Raw genomic sequence first — 24,954 nt, 5'->3', positions numbered from 1 at the left:
AGATTGTTTGAATTGTGAAATGTTATTTTGGACCTAACTTCTTAGAGGATAATTTGCATTAAATACTTAGGTATGCATCTACACTGTAAAAAGTGATAAGTTGACTTAACTTAAAAAAAATTGAGGAAACCTGTTGCCTTAAAATTTTTAAGTAAACGATAATTGAAAAAAAAAAAAAGTTAATTGAATTGTCAAGTTCTCTTAACTTTTTTTTTATTTTTTTTTATTATGTACTTAATAATTTTAAGGCAACAGGTTTCCTCAATTTTTTTAAGTTAAGTCAACTTATCACTTTTTAGAAACCTTAAATAGACAGATTTGTTGAATATGCAGTATGATTGGATGAGATAGAAGCATTAGGATTTTATATAAATTCTGAATCAGTGTATCTCTCTTGGTCTCAATCTGTGTGACTGTTGACATTTTCTTGCAAAAAATAAATCTCCAAAAGACTTTTTGTCTCATGCCTTTATTGAAATAGAAACTTGCCATGACTAGTTATTTCTTGTATCATTTAATTAAGTAATTAATTGACTGTATCATAATATTTTTGTGGTTCTGTCCTAAAATGATTTGCATCCTTCTATGGTGATTTTTGTGAATTACATCGCTGCAAATCGAGTCTAATGAACTTCAACATATTGTGCCTTTCTGTGGTGATTTTTCTGAATTACACAGCTGCAATAACCTGACAAAACCTGAGGTACTCTTGTAGAAATGTTTTGTTTATCTTTGTTTTTTCCAATGAGACTTGTGTGAAAGGTCCAAAAAACAAATATGTTGGAAAGAAGTTATTTCTTTTATCATTTAATTAAGTAATTGCATTAACTGTATTGTAATATTTTTCCTTTTTTGTGTGGTTTTGTTCTTTCCTAAAATGATTTCCATCCTCCTGTGGTAATTTTTCTGAATTACGAGTTTAATTAACTGAATTATCGAGTTTTATAAATGGGTTACGCCCTCCTGTGGGGATTCAAGTGAATTACGCCGCTGCAAATCGAATCTAATGAACTTAAACGGGTTGACAGAGTAGCATGTGACACTGCAAAATTTAGTAGACATTTAGTAACATTTATTCAAATCATATTTTTTTCTGTAAACATTCTTGAGGACATGTATTAACTATTATTTACACTAATATGTTGGTTCTGCAGTATGGAGTAATTATGTATGTCTTTATCCTACAGAATAAAGGATGTGTTTGACCACCCAGTCAACAGAAGCAGAGCTCTGGGACGGGTGGACAGACATTCGCTGTAATGATGGACATCAGCTCATGGACAGGTAATGCTTATAATGTGTGTTGTTTACCAGTTAATGTGTAGGACATCTATTTTGAATTAGAATATTAAAATTGATTAAGGCTGGTTATGTCTTGCATGATGCTTGCATTACAAGCTAAACATGAAACACTGCAGCCCTACAAACCACAAACACATGGGTGAGTGTGCTCACATATAAGCATTACCTGTCTGTCCACGATCAGATTTTCATTATTAAAGCCACTATCTGTCCACACATCCTAACTAATACCTAACCTTATTCTGTAGTTTAAAGAGACAAATAAAAATCCTTATGCATAGTGTACTCATTTACAATAGGAATTTTGTCTGAATTGAAACATACATTTCAAAATGACCTTTTCTAAAGGCTTTTCTGTCGAAGAGAAAGCATGTAGTAGAACAAACGGTTCATCATCAACTTGCAATAAATGTGTCTTTATGAAGCATCTGTGTCACACTCACTTTCTGAAGGGATCTTGGAAAACGAGTGTCAGGGAATATGAAGATTAGAGTGTTTATGATTTTAAAAGAATAAAGAATACATTTTTTATTAAAGCTGCAGTCCGTAACTTTTTGGTTAAAAATTATCCGAAATCAATATTTGAGCAAGTACATAACCATTTAGCCTTTATATATATATATATATATATATATATATATATATATGTATATGTATATATGTGTGTGTGTGTGTGTGTGTGTGTGTGTATGTGTGTGTGTGTGTATATATATATATATATATATGTATATATGTATGTGTGTGTGTATAAATAAATATATGCATACATGTGTGTGTATATAAATATATGCATATGTATATGCATACATGCATGCATATATGTATAAATAGCCTATATACATATATGCATCTCTCTCTCTCTCTCTCTCTCATCCTTGGCTTGTTCAGTTATTTTACTCTAATGGCAATATATAGGCCCTTTTCTATGCAATTAAAGTGAAATAACTGAACATAAATATAGGAGACTCATAAAAATACTCATTTTAGAAGAAAATTTCAGATGGCATTTAGAGGCCTTTGCATCTGAACTCTTCATATATATGTATATATATATATATATATATATATATATATATATATATATATATATATGCCATGGTCTGTCTGAATACTCGATTCTGATTGGCTGGCAGGTGTTGATTAAATTCGTTTAACCGCACAGGTAGTTCCAGGTCAGTTTAATCACGTTCTATATTAATGCGCTTCCTAAAAACATTGGTAACCATAGTAACATACAGTTAGAGTTGAATAGTGATACATACGAAAATAACCGTCATTTTTATCATTCCGGTCAAATATTTCAGCGCAAATATTATTAACATCTTTAATATGTGAATACTGGGAAATGACCATGGCATAAACGGGATAATCAACGGCTAGCTGTGCATTAAACGATTTGAATGCACGACGTGGAGGCGAAGAACCGCACCGACGCGCAGCGTCCCTTACACAACGCCTTTGTTATTGTTTACGTCCTTGATTCTTTTTTTAGTGAAAAAGGCCAAGCTTTATTTCCGTTTTATTGCAAGCATTATGAGGGCTTCCGCTATCTTGTCAGCAGATAAATGCAGTGCGTAACACGTTATAGAAATGTATACTGTAAACCTGAATGTTGTGTAGTGTAACAGTTAACTGCAGTAGTTTACAAAAGGTAACGGTAAAAAAATGTCATCACTTATTAAGCTTGTCTAATGTTAATTCCAACATGTACTGATGTATTAAACAATAATAGAATTATTTTTAAATATTGTGCATTAAATTAAATAATTGTTTTTCTACTTTTGTCTTTAGGAAAGCCATCATCTGTAATGTCACTGAGTGCTACAGGGAGACCGGACAGTGCCAAACCACATGTGACCATATGAACACCCAGATGTGTTTGAGAACTTGAGGATGAAATGCAATGTAGTACTTAAAGCTGCTCATGGCCAGGCCAGATACTGACTGCTTCTTTTGATATTGATCACATATTAATACATTTGGTGGACACAGTTGAAAGTGAGAGGATGTCTTTTGTTTATATGCAGTATTGGTCAAAGTCACACTATACATTACTATTAGTATTAGATTTATTACTATTAGACACATTACTATTTTTAATGTTTTTAAAAGACGTCTCTTATGCTCATCAAGCCTCCATTTTATTTGATCAAAAATACAGACAAAAACAGTAATATTGTGAAATATTATTACATTTTAAAATAATGGTTTTGTTTTAATATTCTTTATATTTATTTGTGATGCAAAGCTGAATTTTCATCAGCCTTAACTCGTCTTGTCACATGATCCTTCAGAGATCATTCTTATGTGCAGATTTGATATTTGGTTATTGTCAGTGTTGGAAAAAATTGTGCTGCTTAATATTTTTCTGGAACCTGTGATGCTTTATACAGAACTGATTGATTGAATCCTGGCAGGGATTTTCAAAATATAGAAATCTTTCCTAACAGTATGTCCTTACTATCACTTTTTTAATCAATTTAAAATCCTTGCTGAATACATGTATTAATATTCTTTCAAAAAAAATAAATAAATAAAATACTGACCCCAAACTTTTGAACAGTAGTAGCATGTTGTTACAAAATATTTACATTTTAAATAAATGCTGTTCTTTTATTCTTCAAAGAATCCTAAAATTATCACAGGTTATAAAAAATATTAAGCAGCACAATTGTTTCCAACACCGATAATAAGCATATTAGAATGATTTCTGAAGGATCATGTGACACTGATAACTGGAGTAATTATGCTATAAATTCAGATTTGATCACAGAAATAAATTATATTTTAAAGCACATTAAAATAGAAAACCATTATTTTAAATTGTAATATTTCAAAATATGACTCTTTTTGTCTGTATTTTTGATCAATTAAATGCAGGCTTGATGAGCATTGGAGACTTCTTTCAAAAAGTCTGTTTTGTTTTGTTTTTCTCGTCTGGTCGACGCTACAGAGTTCTGAGCACCAGAACGACCAGCACAGGAACAGTTTCTTCCCTCAGGCAATCCATCTCATGAACACCTGACAATAATTGTGGAACACACACTATTTATACACTTATTTATCTAACACACATACTTAGTCTACATTTCAATTGCACATAATATACCTGTACATATAACTGTCTATTGTTATATACCTGTACATGCAATTGTCAATTTGTATATTGTAATTCCTTATTTACTTGTTCTATTGTTTAATTCTTCTTTTTATTATCTGTGTTTTTTGTCCTGTCGCTGTCATTCTGTTGCACTGTGGAAGCTTCTGTCACAAAAAAAACCAAATTCCTCGTATGTGTAAACATACCTGGCAATAAAGCTCATTCTGATTCGGAAAAACATTAAAAATAGTAATAGTGCCAACACTTTTGACCAGTACTACTGTATGTGTTTACAGTAAATGTGCATAAAAACATTTATACCCACATATATACTGTATTAAGTGTGTGTGCATTTATTAATCTGCATGTAGGCTATACTTTTATCTTTTAAAAAAACTAATAAAGGTGTGTGCAAAACACGGTAGCCAGCACTGAATTGCATTCATCTTATTTGTGACAACATGATGGCCGATAGTGCAATTATTTCTCGCAATTTTTTTTTATTAATATTTGCATAGATATACAGACTGACCCAGCAATGCAAGTGAAATGTCAACTAATCAGCTCCCCGGACATCTTGGCGACAAACCATGATAAGTACGTAAGTGACACTGTTTGTCTAGCTTCAGTTTAACCAAACATAAGACTGATGTCATCCATTGTACGAACAAATGATCCCAAACTTTCCGCTATGGAGTTAATTGTAAGCATCCAGACTGCGATACATTTACCGCCATATCTCGCATACACGCACAGGCAGCATCAGTCAGAGCCGCTTTGAGCTGTCCGGAAGACTACTTTTAATGCTCCTTGTAGGTTTGCTCCTCAGACATATTTAGGGTATTCCAATAACCGTTTATTTATTTATTAAATAACTTAAATATTACGCGCTTGTTTTGACAGATCTGAGATTTAAAAATGGCGCTACCGGAAATGCTTCAGGGCCAGACATGCGCAGTAGAGTTCCAACGCCTTTGTTATTGTTTACGCCCTTGAAATGGTCTATATATATATATATATTAGGGGTGTGACGAGACGCTTACTCCACGAGACGAGACGAGACACGAGATTGGGTTCACGAGAACGAGACGAGACGAGATTTTTACACTATTTTTAAGAAATCCTCAATGATGAAATATATGAATGGAAAATAGTATTTTATTCAAATGAAAATCACAAAATGCAAAACAATTTAGGTGCATTTTGAAACCAACTTGTAATTAATGTTATTTTACTTGTATTTTAATGAATTCTATGCAGTAAAGAACATGCAAACACTGCAAAATGTTTTGCTATAAACTCTACCGACTGGCTTCTCCCCTTTACCATTTCACATGACGGTGGAAGAGATGCAAAGGCATTTAGAGTTGTTTGCCCTTTTAATTTTTTCATCACAGGTGCGGCTGGTTTTAGTAGAGAGCTGTGGTAGTTCTGTATGTGTCTTTGCATAGTGCTCGTGTTAGCCGCGGTGTACGGCATTGTTTTCTTACAATGTTTACATATTGTGTTCGTCTTATCTGTCACTCTTTCGCCGTTTCTTATTTCCACTGGAAAACCAAAATGTTGCCACTAGTGTTGTCACGGTACCAAAATTTCAGTATTCGGTACCGATACCAGTCAAAATCCACGGTTCTCGGTACCAATTTCGGTACCACATGCTAATTAAAAAAAACACACTATTTTTAATAAAGTCAAACAAAAATAAAAATGTTCAAAAATCAATGCCATTCTTTATACTTTATTTAAATTGTGTTTCAAGTTTTTCCGCAAGTAATAAAAGTATGAAAAACATTAAACAGGTTTCACCCAAATTTAATTTGTCTTTTAATTAATTAAATTTAAACACATTGTATTGTTTTGGTAAATAAAGGGGATTTACTATTAAAATTAAACTATGGAAGAAATATTGTGACTTCTTTAAAAAGATAAAAAATAAATTTAAAAAATTATATATATGTAAAATTATATTTCTGGCACAATGTCTTTAAGATGAACTTTTATTTTGACGGGTTGCCGTGAATACCTTTACATTTCTGTGTAGCTATATGATATGAAGCTGGTTTTACTCAATGAAACGGTAAAATGCTCGCGAGGGGACTCTCAGAGCAGTTCTGTAGATGTTGTTTATGTATTTATGTCCTCATTGAGACGGCAGATGATGAATCACCGCGGGCGTCAGGCGCGCTTCAGTGTGTGTAGCAAAAAAAAACCGCGCGTCTCTGCCATTCATTCACTCACACAGAGACTCGCAGAACATGCGGGATTCATATTTGAATCGACTTTTGCAGCTTAATATTTACAGATACTAGTCCACGTCGCGATTTGATTTAAGTGCAATGACCTACTTTTGATTAATTCATCCAAACTTTGACAAACTCCGTGACATTCCGTGCTAAACTGTAAATTCCGTTTTTATAACTGGATTCCGAGATGCATCGCGGAAATCATAGGGCCGTACGCGTCAAGAACCGGGTTGACCTGGTACCGTGACGTTTTCACTTTTTTAGTACCGACTTGGTACCGAAGTACCGGGTCTTTTGACAACACTAGTTGCCACACAAATGATTTAAAAGTGGCAGGGGGATCTTCAATACTAATTTCACCCTCAAGCTCCATCATGCTGACATCACAATTTACGAGACAACTTTTCACCTCGACGAGAAATCTCGTCGCGTTTTAATCTCGCGAGATCTCGTAACACGAGATCTCGTCACACCCCTAATATATATATATATGTATACAGGGGTTAAAGCAAAAAAAAAAAAAAATCCTGAGCCTGAACTTTTTCCCGAGGGTTGGGGGGGGTTGCGGTGGTGGACACATACACAGGATTATTTGACGAACAAACAAAATAAATTGAAAATGATTTTCCTTGAAACTACCTGATATATAAACTAATAAAACAAAATGATACAAATAAAGTGCTGCACATGCAAAGAACACAATGACTGTGGCATTCCTTATTCTAACTGATTTTTTATTTATTTTATGAATATATGATTGACCTGAAGAAAGAAAGCTGTATCATGCACTTGGAAAATTATGAGCTGAAAAACAGGCCTTAATATGACTATATTTATATATAAACTAATGTGAGGCAATAATAATTGGCTTAAATAAAGTATCAAAACCAAGTAATTACATGGTTTTATTGTTAATTACATGGTTTCACTGTTAAAATACATGTAATATGCCTATATCAGGGTTCCTCAAATCTTTCCCTGGAGGGCTAATCTGCAGCAGAGTTTAGCTCCAACCCTGATCAAACTCACCTTCCTGTGATGTTCTAATGATCTTGAAGACACTGATTAGCATGCTCAGGTGTGTTTGATTAGGGTTAGAGCTAAACTCTGCAGGAAAGTGGAACTTGTGGGTCAGATTTGAGGATCCCTGGCCTATATCATAAAAAAAAAAAATTATAATAATACCTGCAGAGGGCGCCAACGGCCTAGTGATGTTTCATGTGATTCAACGACGTTTAAATCCATTTAATTTTAATGTTTGGCCCTAAGCGGCAACCTCCCGCTCCCTCTCTTGAAACCAACACTGAAGTGACTAAAACTGCAATTCATCGACTGGCCGCTGGAGACTGGCTCCAAAAGGGAGTCAATCCCATAGACTCCCCATGTTAAAATGCCCAACTTTACAGCAGAAAAAAACATGTTTATAGCCTGGTACAAAAAATTATTTTGGTCTATATAGCTAATTTTGCCCTTCGTGACAACTGTGAGGGCGGTGAATTTTTTTATAACTCATCCGTTTAAATTATATTAAGCCTTAAAGTTCTGCATAATTAAGGGCGTGGCCACTTGAGTGACAGGTGGACTGCCGCTCTGCTCCAGAGTGTGAAACTCGCTAGAGTGTGAAACTTTTGTATTTGTACAGAAAAAATAATTATAGGTAGGACACTGGGAATCTGGCAATTAGATGTTTTAATGAAAATGATCTCAAACTTGATTTTTACGGCTATATTGATATTGTACTCTGCTTTTGCACTGTCTGCAAAAAGTGAGATGTCACGCCAAGGAAAAAGGCAGTAACACATTATATAGGTTGCTGATCACCATTTACAGAATCATTATAGTAACATCTGGATAAAATCTAGTGATCATTGGCTAGGAATGCAAACAAATGCAGAGCACCGTAACTTAATTGAGCTTTCCAAAACAAAATCAAAGAGCGGTAACTGATGCTATACTGTGTTCTGCCTTGGTTTCTCCGGGGCTTTTCTCTATGATACAACATGTTAAACACATGTCCCAAAATGATCAATAACTCATTTTCGACCAAAAATGAAGTTATGGTGTTTTGTCTTTGCACGGCAGCGCTGCTGTCAGTATAGAGGGGCGTGGTTTCAGCTCAGCTTCACCCACGTCCCGCCTTTTTGCCCATTTTCGATTATCCGGGAGTGACGCGCGGTGACGCGCTTCCAAGATGGCGGCGGTCGGCTCCGCCCACTTTAGGCTTCAAAAACCATAGACATATAAATACCACTAGATGGCACAAAAACATGGTTTAGCACTTTCCAAAACATTCCCTTTTCAAGATGCACGTGTAAATCTGTCTGATCCTTGACACGATCGCGCGCAGCAGCGCAAAGTTTATTCTGTGCTTACTTGATCTAATATTTTATGATTTAAGTATCAAATGAGAATCACTAAAATTAATGCATAGATTTTGAGACAAAGGTGGTCTTTATGATTTTCAGTTTTGTTTAAGATAATGAAAGCAACAGTTTTTAAATAACGAAAGAATATGTAAAAGTATGGTATTTGGGGTAAAAAGCGCCCCTGCTGTTGGGGCTAAAGGCGCACAGTTATTAACATGACATGTTTTTGTTGACGTGACTTAAGCCCTATTCGGACGGGGCTAGTTTTACAGGGGGTCGTTAGAGAAATGTGTTTCACAGACGTACGTTACTTGGTGATTTTAATCCCGTCCGAATCTGCCATGTCTGTGTTTTTCTCACACAACCTCTGTAATAATTCCAGAGCAAATTACCTACTGTTTTTCAGCAAATTCAGTGATCCTCTGAGAAAACTAATCCCGTCCGAATGCGATGTCTGTGATTGCCGGTGAGATTTTTTTTCACAACGCGTTTCCTTGTGTGTTTTGGCCAACGTGAAGTACCGTAGACGCTCTTACCGCGCTCATGTTTGATATATTTGCCTCCCGGCAAGGAAAAAATAAGTAAATTAATTAATAAAATTAATAAAATCAAGAGTCAGATCACGTAAACCATTCAGGCTGGCTATTGTAATATCTGCATCAGGTAAAATTACTGCACGTTTATTTTACGTTCATTTCTGCACTCAATTACTTAATGCTTTAATTACATATGCACCTTTATGAAAATTAAACACGGGTTTACTACAAATAAATAACTAAAGTAAAACTAAAGCAACCACACATTAACATGGTTTTGCTATACTAGCCATATAGCTTCACCATGGTATTTGTAGTAAAACTGTTATACTAATGGTAATCAATCCGAATGACACGCAATGCACGCATACAGAGCGCGTGACCTCTGAAACGCCCAGATGTACAAAACAGCCCCTCCACCTCTGTAATAAACACAGATGTTAGTCCCGTCCGAATTGGTACATGAAAATCGCAGACGTCAGGTGATAAGAATCGAAACTCAAACGTAGTTTAGAAAACTAGTCCCGTCCGAATAGGGCTATAGTTAGATTCAGATGGTAAATATATATTATGTTGGGTGTCCATATTAGAGATAATCACCATGTTTAGAATGAAACCATCATATTTAAAAACATGATATTAATCATATCATATAATAAAATATAATTTGTTGTTACTACAGTAAATATATATTCAATTATTATTGGATCTCCTTCAATGATTTCAGAATCTTTACTTATTAAAATGATTTTGTTTCTGTATTTTAAAATATATTTTTTATATTAACATATATATATATATAAACATTTTTAAACAAAATAAACAACTTGAATGATTTATTTTCACACAAAATCTGTTGCTCCATTAATGTTCAATACAACGTATATATATTTTTTCCGCAATTATACATTTTTTCTTAAGGTGAGCCTTTAGCCCCGGTGTACCTTATATGTGTGTATATGTATGTTGAGCAAATTTACATATGAAATGCATATGTTTATGTGCTGCTCACCATGATACATTTTGTGCTGGATAAAAGAGCAGATACCTCTTCTACAGATGAGTTTATTACAGACCATTACTTTGGACATATCATAAAAAAGGATATAGCGGATCCTTCATACCAAGATATGCTCATTTTTTAACACTGAACTACATGATACTGAAAATGCTTGTTTTTTGTTCTAAGCCCTGAGACTGAGACGTAAAAAAAAAAAAAAGCAAGCTTTGGCCAATGAAGAGAAAACCATTCTGCACAATGGTTTTCGAGGTGTGAAATGCAGTTTTGTATCTGAGTACTAGGTTGAAGCATAGAAACACTGCTTGTGTGTAAGAAGATCAGGAAGCAGCATTTTAGCCATCGATTTTCAAATCTTTGGCCACCAGCATGGCTGTGACGGGGTGCAGCGCTCCACGGTGCTCCTTAAAAGTCTTCACTGCCTCCTCGCTGTACTTGGAGAAGTTGTAAACTTCCCTAAAGGAGAAAGAGAAGGAGGTCAGGCAAGTTCACTTTGAAATGGTCTTTATGAGCTGTGGACACTTGAAAACAGAAGTGTGCACAGCTGCTCAATGTAGCAAGGAAATTACAAAACTCTCTGTAACATCCTGTTCCTTTTGGTCTGTTTTTAACAAGTGACCCAATTTTTTTTTATTTTTTGGTCAAACTATGGACTTCTCAAAAAAATTGAATGAATTTACTTGAAGAGTGGGCGAGTGAATTTCATTCTGCCCTGTTCAGTAGCCATCTTCAGCGCCAGGGGGACGGCTTCCTCCCAATGTGCTCTCACACAGATGCGCAACCACCTGCATAAACAGTCAAATACTGAAATATGTAATAATCGGATAATTAAAAAACAACAACAACAACAACAGGGTGCTTACCTGAAGCGGACCTCTGTGTTTTTAACACCGTTCAGCTGGTAGACCTCCTGCATCTTCTTAACATGCAACAGAGGAAGGGGCTCCTGGCAATATGTGGAGGAAACACATTTCAAGACTTTCAGTTCCCGTCTTTTGATCTGCAGAGCTAAGCGTGTTTTTGTTACAGCATCACTTATATAGCTCTGCAACAACATACGGAGGCATTACAGACTAAATTAGATTTATACATTTGAACTAATTAATTGCACATTTTTCTGAAATTAATCGCGATTAATCCCACCTAACATTACAGTTTTTAAATATACTTTTATATTGCAATAATTTTTTTTGACTGAAGGCCAGTATCACTGATACCAAGTAATACTGATTTCTGTATAATATATATAGATATAGATATAGATATAGATATAGATATTATAGATCTTAAATAAAAATTAAGTAAAATGTAAAAATTTAATGAATTATAAAATATTTAATATTTAAATAAAATATAGATTAAAATATCACATTTATATAAAAATGTGAACAGCTCTTGCTTATGCAAAACTGTAATTTAGATTTTTACATTGAAGAAATAAAAATTAAAAATATTTAAACTGTAATTAAATAGTTAAAATTAAATATTTAATTAAAACAAAATAAAGAAATCATGTTTACATAAAAAGATGTGAAAATCATTAATGTAAATAACTTTTTCCCCCTTCTTTTTCTACTTTACATTACATTAAAAAATGTGAACAGTTCTTGCTTGTGACTCGGTAAGTTCTAAGGTTATTGCTAGGATGTTCTTGACAAAAACTAAATATTGTGGCTACTAGACATGACTCATCACCCATTTCAACTTATTTAGTACCTCTTGGAGCAACAAAGCCATGAACTCAATGAGCTGAGGAGAGTTGAGTTTCTTCAAGTCTGCCTCAGTGAAACATGTAAGGTCCTCTTCTTTTGCCTGAATAGAGAAAGAGGAGGCTTAGCCTTTAAACTATGTTATTTAGAGAAGCTTCAAAACTGTGAAAGGCTTTGGTGTAGTTTAATAGGAGAAAGGCTCACTTTCACCCATCTCTGGCACAGAGCAGTGCAGGCGTCTGCCATAGTGGTATCATACCTGTGCACAAAGAGGACAAGTTAAAATCAAAATCACGCACACACACATACTCCAAACATGTGCTCCAGTGCTCACTGTGGTTTGACGGGGGGCATTCCTGGAGTGTGCATCCATCCATTCCAGTCCACTTTATTCAAGATCTCCACCTGACAAAGAAACAAACAGAGATATTTAAACTGGAAATAGAATTTTCTTTAGAATTCTCACAGGATATTTGTTTGATCCCATCACGAACGGTTCCAAATTACTATTATTATGTTTATTTTTAATTTTTTGACAAAAGCCTGAAACGAATATGCAACAATGTGTGTTCCTATATTACTGGGCTTTATTTGGCATCTTGCATGTATATGTAGTACAGAGTGCATTAGTTCTCACCTTGTCTTTGAAGTAAGTGAACAGATAGTTCTTCCATTCCTCTGTGGTTGCACTGCCATAGGCAAACAGCTGAATGTAAGACTTCACGAAACCCATGAAGACCTCTATAATTAAAAGCAGAGAAAGACTATTTTCCTTTTATTGGTTTAGATATTTGATTTTTTTTTTTTATATATACATTATTTTTCAGATATATGTTATACATATGATTATTTGACATACAGTATATACAGTAGTCATATAATAAATATTATAACAATTATAATTAATTTTGGCTTACTTTTAAGTAGTGTAAGATATTTTTGTGTATTTTTAAATGCATTTAATGATATTTTATTGGTTGTGTATTTATTTTATTTATAAATATTATACATTATTAACATAAATTGTATCGTTGTTAATATTGTACATACATTCTTTCATCATGGAAAAATACTATCAAAGTCAATGGATACCATCCACTATTTGGTTACCCACATTCTTCAAAATATATTCTTTATGCTAAACAGACGAAAGAAACCGGTTTGGAAACTCATGAGGATGGGTGAAAGAATTGTAATTTTTCACTTTAACGCTTTATCTACTTGAAGCAGTATTGGCACTTTAACCTGGGAGAGGAGAAATCATTGTGTGTGTGTACCTGGACCTCCCATCAGTTCCTCAAGATGATAAAGCAGAGCAAATCCTTTCTCATAGGGCACAGAGGAGAAGGCTTCATCCGTGTCCACCTCATGCAGATTTGGGACCAGGTTTGTGAGCACATTGTTCGCTCCAAACTGTTTGACCTACAAAACGATACAGCAGTGACACAGCAGTAAATAGCATCAGGAAATCACCAAACAGACAGAAAAGTAGTCGACACAGCAGCACAGTGCATAATTTATCAGGATTTGAAAATAATCGGCTGTCAATTCCTGTGAGAATCAGATAACAGTTAAGTGTAAAATGTATGTGTGACTTACAGACTCTTGAAGTTCTTTCCACCCTCCGATGCCTTTAAACTGCCTGAGCTGTTCACTCTCCATAGACCTGGCAATCATTCTCTCAATGTACACTGTATGACCCTCATTCAACCTGCAGAGAAAGACTTCCCTTGTTACAGGGGTCATATCATGGAAAACAGAATCTTTCTAACCATTTTAAAATAAAAAAATTAAATGTACTACACAACACTGATCGATCATCACAACCAAAAAACGCCTCTTTTGCATATTCTGATTGGCATATTCAGTGTGTCGAACTGACCAGAAATGCTCCCAGGTCCTATTAGTCACCAGGTTCCCCGTCCAGCTGTGGGAGATCTCATGAGCAATGACCTGCCGCAAAACCAAAAGCACAGAGCGCATTCACATTAGCAAAAGATAAGCGATTTAGAACAAATTCAGTCATTAACCTAAAAATGTTTTGATGCACAGATGACTTACACCAGCGAGGGATCTGTCTCCAGCCTGAAAAACACAACGATGGAGTAAGACCATTGAGTTTTATTACTTTCATTTAGTTTAACATTTTATATATATCTTTGTTTTTACACTGATGTGGTTCTGGTATATTTTTCTGTTAATTAATTAAATAATTCATTATAAAAACAGATGTATATTCTATAAACATGAACATAATTCAAGGTTATTACACTGTATGACCAATGAATCTGACCTCTCCAGTTGAACAAGAGTAATATGTAGTGATTAAATATTTTATAGAAGAGAAACTTTACACAGAAATATACAATTACTATAGAAATATGCATTGCTTAGCAATAAAATATATAATACATTATATAACATATAAACATAAGTATCTTGCTTTGGCTGGATTTTTAACAAAACAATCTAAAACAACCATTTTATTTTTACTGTTTTTTTATATTGTATTGTAATGTATTTTAAATTGTAATTTATTCCAGTGATGCAAAGCTGAATTTTTTATTAGTCATTACTCCAGTCTTCAGTGTCACATGATCCTTCAAGATTCTTTTTTTTTTTTTAAATTTGCTGCTCAACAAACATTTCTTATTATTATCAATGCTGAAAACAGTAGTGCTGCTTAATATTTTTGTGGAAACCATAATACATTTGTTTCAGGACAATAAATAGAAAGTTCAGATGAACATTTATTTTATTATAAAAGCCTTACTGTCACTTTTGATCAATTTAATGCATCCTTGCTGAATAAAAGCACAAATTTTTTTTTTTTTTTAAACATCTTGACTCCAAACATTTTAAAAAAGTGTATATAATGTTGTAACTTTTATTTATGTTTTATACTGCAAGTTCACAGGACCTGTTCAGAACCTTCATAGACCACGATTGAAAACTTGTTACTTTCAGTCTCTAAATGTGGCTTTGCATGTCTGTGTGAACGCATCTAATATTTGCAGAAGTCTGCATACATCTATGAAGAGGAATTTTACGGACCAGTACAGTGGGAGTGACAAATGTGAGGCAGGGGTTCTCCATGCCCCCATAAGGAAAAGACGGAGGCAGCACCAGGAGATCATATTGGCCCCACACATATGGCCCTGCCAGACTCTCAGCCGTCTTCAACATGGTCTCCGTCTGATGAACAAAAAGAAGAAATCGGTGTTATCTGTTAGTCATATCAGATTGCAAATGCAAGCAATGCGTGGTTTCTGGTGTAAGATATGTTTATCACAATCTGTCCAGATGTCTAACATTCAAAAGTGCTGAAAATGCAGTCTAGGGCATCAGAAAATAATCCTCTAACCTCCGAAAACTCAAACGCTGCCTCATCCACATACTCCTTCTCAGACCAAACTCTGGATCGGGGGCCGATTTCCCTGTAAATCACAAACAAAGATCATTTACACCAGGCGTGCACATAAATCTTAAATGTTTGGAATTATTAAGATTTCTTTCTTATGCTCACCTAGGCTGCATTTATTTAATTAAAAGTGCAGTGAAAATAATAACAATGGAATATTTTTACGATTTAAAATAACTTTTTCTATTTTAACTACAATGTACTTACATTTAAATTAATCATTTGGTACAATGCACCTATTGTGTACATACATGTTTTTACATTGTACTTATATTTTTAAAAATACCTATATGTAATTACATCTGTAATTAATTTCTGTAATTACATTTATAATTACACTGTTGACCCATCCCTTACACCTTAACCCACCATTAAACTTACCCAAACCACCAAACCTGTCCCTAACCTTAGCCGTATCCCCCCTCAATAGCAGCAATAGTGTTTTGCAATACAGTATGAACACAATAAGTACATTGTACTTTTATGTAAGTACATAGTAGTTAAGGCCACCTAATATAAAGGGTGACCCAAGGTTGTATTAAATAGATCAAAAGGGACATTCTATCTTTTAAACATTCTATCCAAAGTTTCCACAAAAAATTGGTTTTAAACTGATGAACTAGATGCATCAACTGTTTTCAACACTGATTACAACTGTTCATTGAGCAGACCTTCAAGAAACGGCTAAAGACACATATCTTCCATCTACACTTGACCCTCTAACACAAGAAACATCTATTGTATTTCGATTAAATCTACTGGTTTTCTTTTTATTTATTTAAAAAAAAAAAAAAAAACATTGCTATATGTACTGCTATGTACGACTAACCAGGACTTGTCACAACACATGTATTGTTGCTCTTTTGTGGATTTGCGTATTGTCCTCATTTGTAAACAACAAGTCCCTTTGGGTAAAGCATCTGCTAAATGATCAACTGTAAATGTTTAAAAAAAAAAAAATCTTTCAAAAAAACGAGAAAACATAATTATTCCAAACTTTTGATAACCAGTGTACATGATCATTTTCCCACTGTTTTATGGCCCTTTTGAATTAAAACAAGCTATGTTTGCTACTGTACCTTTCCATATATAAATGACTTCTTATGATTGGCCAACCAATGTGAATGTGAAATACAGCCACAACTGAGTGCTGAATATGTAAATATGGTTGGTCATATGAAAATATGAGAGTGGTGTTGAAATCAAAACTATGACAAAACAGAAGGAAGACAACAGAAAGAACAGCAGAAGAAGGATTACCTGCTTTCCAAAGCGCCAACAACAATAGCAATGAGGTAAGAGGGCATTGGGACCTGCAAGAAAAAAAAAGATATGAAGACAGCATTTGGAAAAAACAACTCTTCATTAAAAACAACAAAAAACAGGATGTGACACTGACCGGCTGCCTGAAGCGATAGATGACTCTGCTGCTATCACTCGGATCTGGTTCCTGACCATCACGCAACGCACTCATCAATGCCACCAATTCTCTGGGGACAGACACCTGAGACACAGACAAATTTTAATTAGTTTCCTTTCAGTGTAGATTGTTTATCTTGGCATGCACTTCAGTGCTGCTTCGTTGAGTATATAATTAGTACTTTGAGCAATTCATGCATGTTACCTGGGCATAGTAAGTGTGCTTCACTGATGGAGTGTCCTGACAAGGCACCATGGTCCTACAGTGAGTGGCCTGTGTAGACAGTCAGAGTAGATGAAAAAAGTAAGAGAAAAATAACAAAACACATGCAATAGTTTTAAATGCAATGTAGTACGCTCATTAATTGAAAACCACTACTATAAAAACCCTGGCTGGAAAGTTTTCAGCCACAAGCTGATGTGAAGTTCTTTCTAACAAGTAAAAGGTTAGAAACATTTGTTTGACCACATTGCAAAAAAAATCTTTCTCCTTACTTATTCCTTCCCTTGCTAGCTTGTACTTATTTAAACAATGCCTGAGACTTGGTGTTACAAGCACTTCCTTTGTCGAATTGCCTCTTCAAGATGAATCGCTTCATGTGTTCCCCAAATTGTAAGTCGCTTTGGATAAAAGCGTCTGCAAAATGACTAAATGTAAATGTAAATTGCAAATGCATAAAAGACGCATTATAATGCAAGTCAAGGTTTATTACACCAAAACTCAAGTAATGTAGTTTTCCTGGCCTTTAGAATTAAAACAAGCTGTTTTTGAAACTGTACATTTAAGACGTTTATATGTAAATGACCACTTATGACTGGCCAACCTCCTTGGAAGAGACCAAAAATGCACATTTGATTTAAAATGTATATGGAATAGCACACAAGAAAAGTGCAAAACCCCATTTGGTTTGCTCATAAATTGAAAACTGCTATTCTGAGAACCCATAGGAAAGGCTGGAAAGTTTTAAGACTAAAATAAAGCACTCAAGCTCTAGATGGACTCTTCGTGATAAACTAGTGAAGCATAAGGACTGTGAAACACTGTGGTTAGTATTTGCAAGATTGCACAAATGTTAATATTTCAAGGAGATTGCACATCAACCACAAGTCTTCACACACGCGTGCTGTGTGGTTGTGGAAAGATGAGAAATGGCGACGAGCAGGGGTAGGCGATAAACCGGTACACGCGATAAACTGAATTTGAGATTTTGGATGATTGTGATATCGTAGTGCTACGCCATCACAATAGTTTCACTTTTAAGCCTTGTGGTTAAGTGTGTCCTAAGTGAACATAAACAGCAGGGAGAAAATCGGATTTGTGTCAGATATTGGACCTGTGCATTAAGTCTTAAAGTGACAGCAGCCTAATATACCTGCTGCTGTTACTCTCGTCTTCCTCCATGCATCCATCTACAATAAGTGTATTATAAAAAGAGTTAAAAGTGGGGCCACTGCATGCTTCATGATTAAGCCTATGAATACTGTACTACAGCTAAACAGCTTGGGGAAATGTAAATTATTGAAGCCAAATACTTACATGTTAGAAATGTATGTGTAATAGCATAACCTCTCATAATTATAATATAATAAGTGTAAATAATTTAATTGTCTTCATAGCTCCATTGTAGAAGTTGTGAAGAAGACTGCAACTATTTTAATTAAACTATAACACTAATAGCCTGTGTGACGGATCGGTGGCCCTCCCCCTCATCATCATCACCACCCCGTCCCTTATTCGCCGCCCTTCACCAGGCTCCCGACTGGAGTGGGTGGATGAGAGGAGGGGCGTGGGATCAACGCGGGCTGGCGGCGTGTGATGAGGCACAGCTGGACTGAATGAAGCCTCATCACCGCCGCTGTTAAATGCCCAGCGCGCCTCTCCTCGAGAGACCGGTCTCTTCCCCCGTGCATGCACGCTGGTGTCCTCGTGGGTCCAGGAAGGGTGTGTTGAGGGACTCGCGCCACCCAAGATGTGAGCTGCCGAACATGTGAGTGCGCCACCCAAGATGTGAGCTGCTGAGCCCGTGAGCCGGGTGAGAGCCGCACCACGCGTCGCCGGACCAGAGATGTCGGGCCATATAAGTCCTGCCGAAGGCCGAGCAGGTGAAGAGGAAGAGCCGCCGCTCAAGAGAAGCCGCCGCCTCGTGCCCAGGACGAAGAGGAAAAGCCGCCGCTCAAGAGAAGCCGCCGCCCCTCGTGCCCAGGACGAAGAGGAAGAGCCGCTAGAGAGAAGCCGCCCCTTCCTGGACCCTTCCTCCTCCTGGAACACTGCCCTCCTTCACGAGCCCCGCAGCACAACGAGGACACCAGATCCCCCCTGTTTTGTTGGACACCTTTCCCCCTTGGACACTGTTATATTATTTCTGTTAAATAAAAGCCTCTCCGAGGCCTGACGCCACACCCACTGTGTCTGTCGTTGGCTCCTCCCGTCACACCTGTTATAGGCACACTTGGTTCAATAGCCTATTGAAATGTCACAATTTATGTCGTCCTAATCTTGGCCTATGTGACAGTATCTTAATCTTAGCCTATGTGACAGTAATTTCGATTCGTTTTAATTTACAGTGCAGTGCAAATGAAGCCATAAAACATTAATTTCAATTATCTTTTAATCAAATGATTGTTAAATTCAATTTTATGGCAAACAAATGGGTTTACCATTAAAATTAAAACATGGAAGAAATAGCGTATTGTGTGACTATTCTTTTAAACTAAAGTTGTTGTTATAGTAGTAGTAGATAAACCGAACCTTTATTTTGACGGGTTGCCATGAGGACCTCTTAAGTTTCTGTATAGCCTGTGTATATGATATGACGATCGTTTTACTCAAATGAAACGTTCAAATGCTCAGGAAGTAACTCTCAGAGCAGTTCTGGGGATGTTGTTCCATGTATTTATGTCCTCATTTAGTGAGACGGCAGATGCTGAAAACACCGCGAGCGTTGCGCACTTCAGTGTGTGTGTACAGGTGCTGGTCATATAATTAGAATATCATCAAAAAGTTGATTTATTTCACTAATTCCATTCAAAAAGTGAAACTTGTATATTATATTCATTCATTACACACAGACTGATATATTTCAAATGTTTATTTCTTTTAATTTTGATGATTAGAGCTTACAGCTCATGAAAGTCAAAAATCAGTATCTCAAAATATTAGAATATTACTTAAGACCAATACAAAGAAAGGATTTTTAGAAATCTTGGCCAACTGAAAAGTATGAAAATGAAAAGTATGAGCATGTACAGCACTCAATACTTAGTTGGGGCTCCTTTTGCCTGAATTACTGCAGCAATGCGGCGTGGCATGGAGTCGATCAGTCTGTGGCACTGCTCAGGTGTTATGAGAGCCCAGGTTGCTCTGATAGTGGCCTTCAGCTCATCTGCATTGTTGGGTCTGGTGTCTCTCATCTTCCTCTTGACAATACCTCATAGATTCTCTATGGGGTTCAGGTCAGGCGAGTTTGCTGGCCAATCAAGCACAGTAACACTATGGTCATTGAACCAGCTTTTGGTACCTTTGGCAGTGTGGGCAGGTGCCAAGTCCTGCTGGAAAATGAAATCAGCATCTCCATAAAGCTTGTCAACAGAAGGAAGCATGAAGTGCTCTAAAATTTCCTGGTAGATGGCTGTGTTGACTGTGGACATCAGAAAACACAGTGGACCAACACCAGCAGATGACATGGCAGCCCAAATCATCACTGACTGTGGAAACTTCACACTGGACTTCAAGCAACATGGATTCTGTGCCTCCACTCTTCCTCCAGACTCTGGGACCTTGATTTCCAAATGAAATGTAAAATTTACTTTCATCTGAAAAGAGGACTTTGGACCACTGAGCAGTTATTTTTCTCCACAGCCCAGTTAAGATGCTTCTGATGTTGTCTCTGGTTCAGAAGTGGCTTGGTATCCCTTTTCCTGAAGACGTCGGAGCGTGGTGACTCTTGATGCACTGACTCCAGCTTCAGTTCTCTCCTTGTGAAGCTCTCCCAAGTGTTTGAATCGGCTTTGCTTGACTGTATTCTCAAGCTTGCGGTCATCCCTGTTGCTTGTGCACCTTTTCCTAACCAAATTCTTCCTTCCAGTCAACTTTGCATTTAATATGCTTTGATACAGCACTCTGTAAACAGCCACACCTTTCAGTAATGACCTTCTGTGACTTACCCTCTTTGTGGAGGGTGTCAATGTTCGTCTTCTGGATCATTGCCAAGTCAGCAGTCTTTCCCATTATTGTGGTTTCAAAGAACAAGAGATACCCAGAATTTATACTGTAGGGATGGTCATTTATTCAAACTCAAATGTAAATATTCTAATATTTTGAGATACTGATTTTTGACTTTCATGCGCTGTAAGCTCTAATCATCAAAATTAAAAGAAATAAACATCTGAAATATATCAGTCTGTGTGTAATGAATGAATATAATATACAAGTTTCACTTTTTGAATGGAATTAGTGAAATAAATCAACTTTTTGATGATATTCTAATTATATGACCAGCACCTGTATAATCAAAACCGCGCGTCTGTGCCATTCACATATACAGAGACATGCAGAACATGCAGAATTCATATTTAAAAAAGTATTTTTGCAGCTTAATATTTACAGATACTAGTCCATAGCGTGAGTGCTGACCTACTTTTGATTAATTCATCCAAACTTTGACGAACTCCCTGAATCTGCGTTATACAGTAAATTCCCTTTATATGACTGGATTCTGCGATTCCATCTGCGTTTTCCCCATCGCAGAAACCATACATAGATAATTTTGAGGTGTTTTGCAACTTCAGTGTAGTGGATTGTGATTTATTGCAACTTAAGCGACGTCTGCTGCTGCCTTTGAGAGACAACTGATGCATGATCACTGAAACTGTAGCAAGCGCTTTCAGTGTGAGAGTGCCTTAAGGTGTGTTCGACTTCATGCGGCGCCGCACAGACCTATCGGCGAGAATAGCCGCTTGCAGTCGGGGGCGGAATTGAAAGTGGAGACGTGAAGTCGAACTCTTTCTGCTCCCGGTAGTGATGCTCTCGCGGTGTTTGGATACTCTTATCACAGATGAAGTGAATAACATGCTATATTTGTCAAATGCACGGATGTTTTAGAAATGTTTTCATAAACAACAGAAACACTTTTTATATACTGCTTAATACAGGGCCATCTGTTCAAGAATAAAGTTCAACATAAACATATACTATTTAAATAACAATAATATAAATAATATTAATTAAATAATTTTATCAGCACATCGGTTTTGAAAATGACCGATACCGATAATCATAAAAAATGCTTAATATCGGCGCCGATAATCGGCCAGGCCGATAATCAGTCGACCCCTAGTCACATCACCCACCCCTAGTGAGGACATACCTGGCACTGGCTGAATAGGTATGGATGTTTTTTCCCAGCAGTCTGTTTGGGGGTCAACCACTGCAGTGCTGTAGCACTAGGAGACGTCTCATATTCGATCTCCACAATCACATGTTGCCCACTGAAACACACACAGATCATTTAAATACAAGTTGGAAACAATGAGGAAAAATTTAGCATTGAAATTAACAGGACTGTCAAGGTTTTTCAGATTATTTAAAGCAATTAAAAACTAAGTTGATTACAAAGCCGCATTTTCTGCTGGCAAACTGCAAATAATAATAATAATAATAAATCTATTACATCTTATTTTGATTTCTTTCCTTATAAGAAGTAAATGACTTAAAAAATAATAATATTAAGCAATATTATGGATAGAAGAAACAACGCAAACAACAGGTTTGACGTTAAACGGCGTGATGATAGATTTGTTTTTTACAAACACACATCTTTTCACTTCAAAAGACGTTAACTGATGGACTGGAGTTGTGTGGATTACTTGTGGATTATTGTCATGTTTTTATCAGTTGTTTGCACCCATTCACTGCAGAGGATCCATTGATGAGCAAGTGATGTAATGCTAAATTTCTCCAAATCCGTTCTGACGAAGAAACAAACTCATCTACATCTTGGATGACCTGAGAGCGAGTAAATTTTCACCTAATTCATTTTCCATTTTTGGGTGAACTATTCCTTTAAACTGAATGCATTAAATTAAATCATTGCATTTTTATATTAATATAATATAATTTGCATAATTAATAAAAATAATTAAATATTAATTATATAATAATTAAATATTTTTCCTTTGAGGAACTTTGTCAGATTTAGCTCACTGGTGAAAACTTTGTTCGCAAAGCATAGCATGCATTTGTATGCATGTTTCATGGTGCATTTATCTTGGCAGTGAATTACATAATAGAAATACCTTAAATGTTAGAAGCAGAAAAACAAACTGCTATCTGTACCGTGAGAGTTCAAAAGGCAGAGTGATCTCCAGTGGGGATCCCTTAAATTTATGCTTAGTCCCCAGTGCAAACTGCGCAGCCTGGCCATTTGCAGAAACCTTAAAGATCTTCAAGTCCTTTGAGTCCAGCGTCTAGAAAGAAGGATCAAAAGTGAGACAGGGAAAGATCAGATATAAAAAAAACAATATATACCTAAATCTGTCGGTCTACGGTTGCAAACTGCATGTTTAAATAGGCGTGACTTTTGATATTTAATAGTAGGTATTTTATGGTTGATGTCACATCTTGTCAAAACAATTAATGGAAATCAATGTTTGGTATATTTGTTTTCACTTCACACCTCTGAAATGCAAACTGCATAGCAGTTATGTAAACTTAGATTTATCTGAAATCTTATGACAAGGTGCACCTGTACAACAAGCTCAGGTAAAAGTCTATCAATGTGATCTGGAAGGTCCTGGAATCAAAGTTCAGGTCAAGTGCTGAAAACCAGGTACACAGTACGTGACTAATAAACCTCATTAATAATGAGATACATTTTACATGATTGACAGTATGACAAGCAAAGCATAAGCACATGCATTTGCAAACGCTGAAGGTTGAATAAATGTAGTAAATTTATAAACAACACACTTTGAATGCGAGTACAAGTCATCAGGTTACCCTGCGGATATAATTACTGTATCAAGTTCAGGTAAATATGTAACCCAGTCCTGCAGAAACTAATGTTACTGTAAGACGAGCATATTTAACATGCATCGCTAAATAAATTGTTTTTATAATTAAATACTATTAGCTAAGAAACAACCCATTAGATTCTTGTACTTAATACTTATGAACTAAAGCAATAAAAAGCATGTAAAAGCATACACCACACTGCATCTTATGCACACATAGGTGTGTACGTGAAGTGTAGTGATTAGTCAAGCAAACGCAATGACAGATTTGATGAATCAAATGAAAACTGTACCAGAGAAGAGAATTTATCTTCCAGAACTTCCACAGTCAGGGCGACTTTCCCTTTGAGCACGTGCCTGTCAAAGTCAACATGGTAAATGAGATTTAAGTGCTTGGTAGCGCACTTTGAGAGAGAGGAGAAAGAGCTGGGGTCTGACACAGGAGTCATGGTTGAGACAGAGAACACTCCGCTCGCGCTGCGAATGGATTTTAACCCACACATAGTCACGTGACACCGGCCGGGTGAACGGCATCATGGGAGTTGTAGTTTTAGTTTCTTCTCAGCGAGAACCATGGCGAGAACGATGAACTACTGTCCTCTAGTGGCTGAGGGTGTTCATACAACTCAAACGTGACCCTGGACCACAAAACCAGTCAGAACAGAAGTCGCACAGGAATATTTGCAGCAATAGCCAACAATACATTGTATGGGTCAAAATTATAGATTTTTCATTTTATGCCAAAATCCTTAGGATATTAAGTAAAGATCATGTTCCATGAAGATATTTTGTAATTTTTTTTGTAATGATATTTTGTAATATCAAAAAA

At 36.1% G+C, this 24,954-nt stretch overlaps 1 protein-coding gene and 1 long non-coding RNA gene across 2 annotated transcripts; one reads left to right on the top strand and one right to left on the bottom strand.

Moving 5' to 3' along the window:
* Window positions 1–318: 318 nt before the first annotated feature.
* LOC131539195 (uncharacterized) lies at window positions 319–6,550 on the top strand. The gene is made up of 3 exons (XR_009270798.1): window positions 319–1,284; window positions 3,094–4,651; window positions 4,921–6,550. It is a non-coding gene; the product is annotated as an uncharacterized LOC131539195 (long non-coding RNA).
* Window positions 6,551–10,596: 4,046 nt separating this feature from the next.
* On the bottom strand, window positions 10,597–24,632 carry lta4h (leukotriene A4 hydrolase). Its single transcript, XM_058774191.1, has 19 exons — window positions 24,419–24,632; window positions 23,449–23,579; window positions 22,481–22,601; window positions 17,320–17,388; window positions 17,095–17,199; window positions 16,956–17,008; window positions 15,639–15,711; window positions 15,329–15,469; window positions 14,336–14,359; window positions 14,157–14,227; window positions 13,874–13,985; window positions 13,552–13,696; window positions 12,912–13,015; window positions 12,609–12,679; window positions 12,479–12,533; window positions 12,282–12,377; window positions 11,429–11,511; window positions 11,246–11,350; window positions 10,597–11,021 (listed from the first exon to the last, which is right to left on the bottom strand). Exons 1-19 carry the CDS (start codon window positions 24,626–24,628, stop codon window positions 10,901–10,903), a joined length of 1,890 nt encoding a protein of 629 aa, XP_058630174.1. The 5' UTR covers window positions 24,629–24,632; the 3' UTR covers window positions 10,597–10,900.
* Window positions 24,633–24,954: the final 322 nt, after the last annotated feature.

Source organism: Onychostoma macrolepis, chromosome 04, assembly GCF_012432095.1.
Source record: "Onychostoma macrolepis isolate SWU-2019 chromosome 04, ASM1243209v1, whole genome shotgun sequence".
NCBI classification, from domain to species: domain Eukaryota; kingdom Metazoa; phylum Chordata; class Actinopteri; order Cypriniformes; family Cyprinidae; genus Onychostoma; species Onychostoma macrolepis.
Note: the sequence above shows the minus strand (reverse complement) of the source record. Positions and strands in the feature narration are given on the sequence as shown.

Bases quoted from the DNA above. Each gene is read 5' to 3' on its own strand.
- lta4h (XM_058774191.1), bottom strand. From the start codon at position 24,628: ATGTGTGGGTTAAAATCCATTCGCAGCGCGAGCGGAGTGTTCTCTGTC. The intron at 14,228-14,335 runs GTAAGTCATCTG...GTTTTGCGGCAG, and splicing joins GAGACAGATCCCTCGCTGGT to GTCATTGCTCATGAGATCTC. The intron at 11,022-11,245 runs GTAAATTCATTC...TTTCTCCTTTAG, and splicing joins TTCACTCGCCCACTCTTCAA to GGAAGTTTACAACTTCTCCA.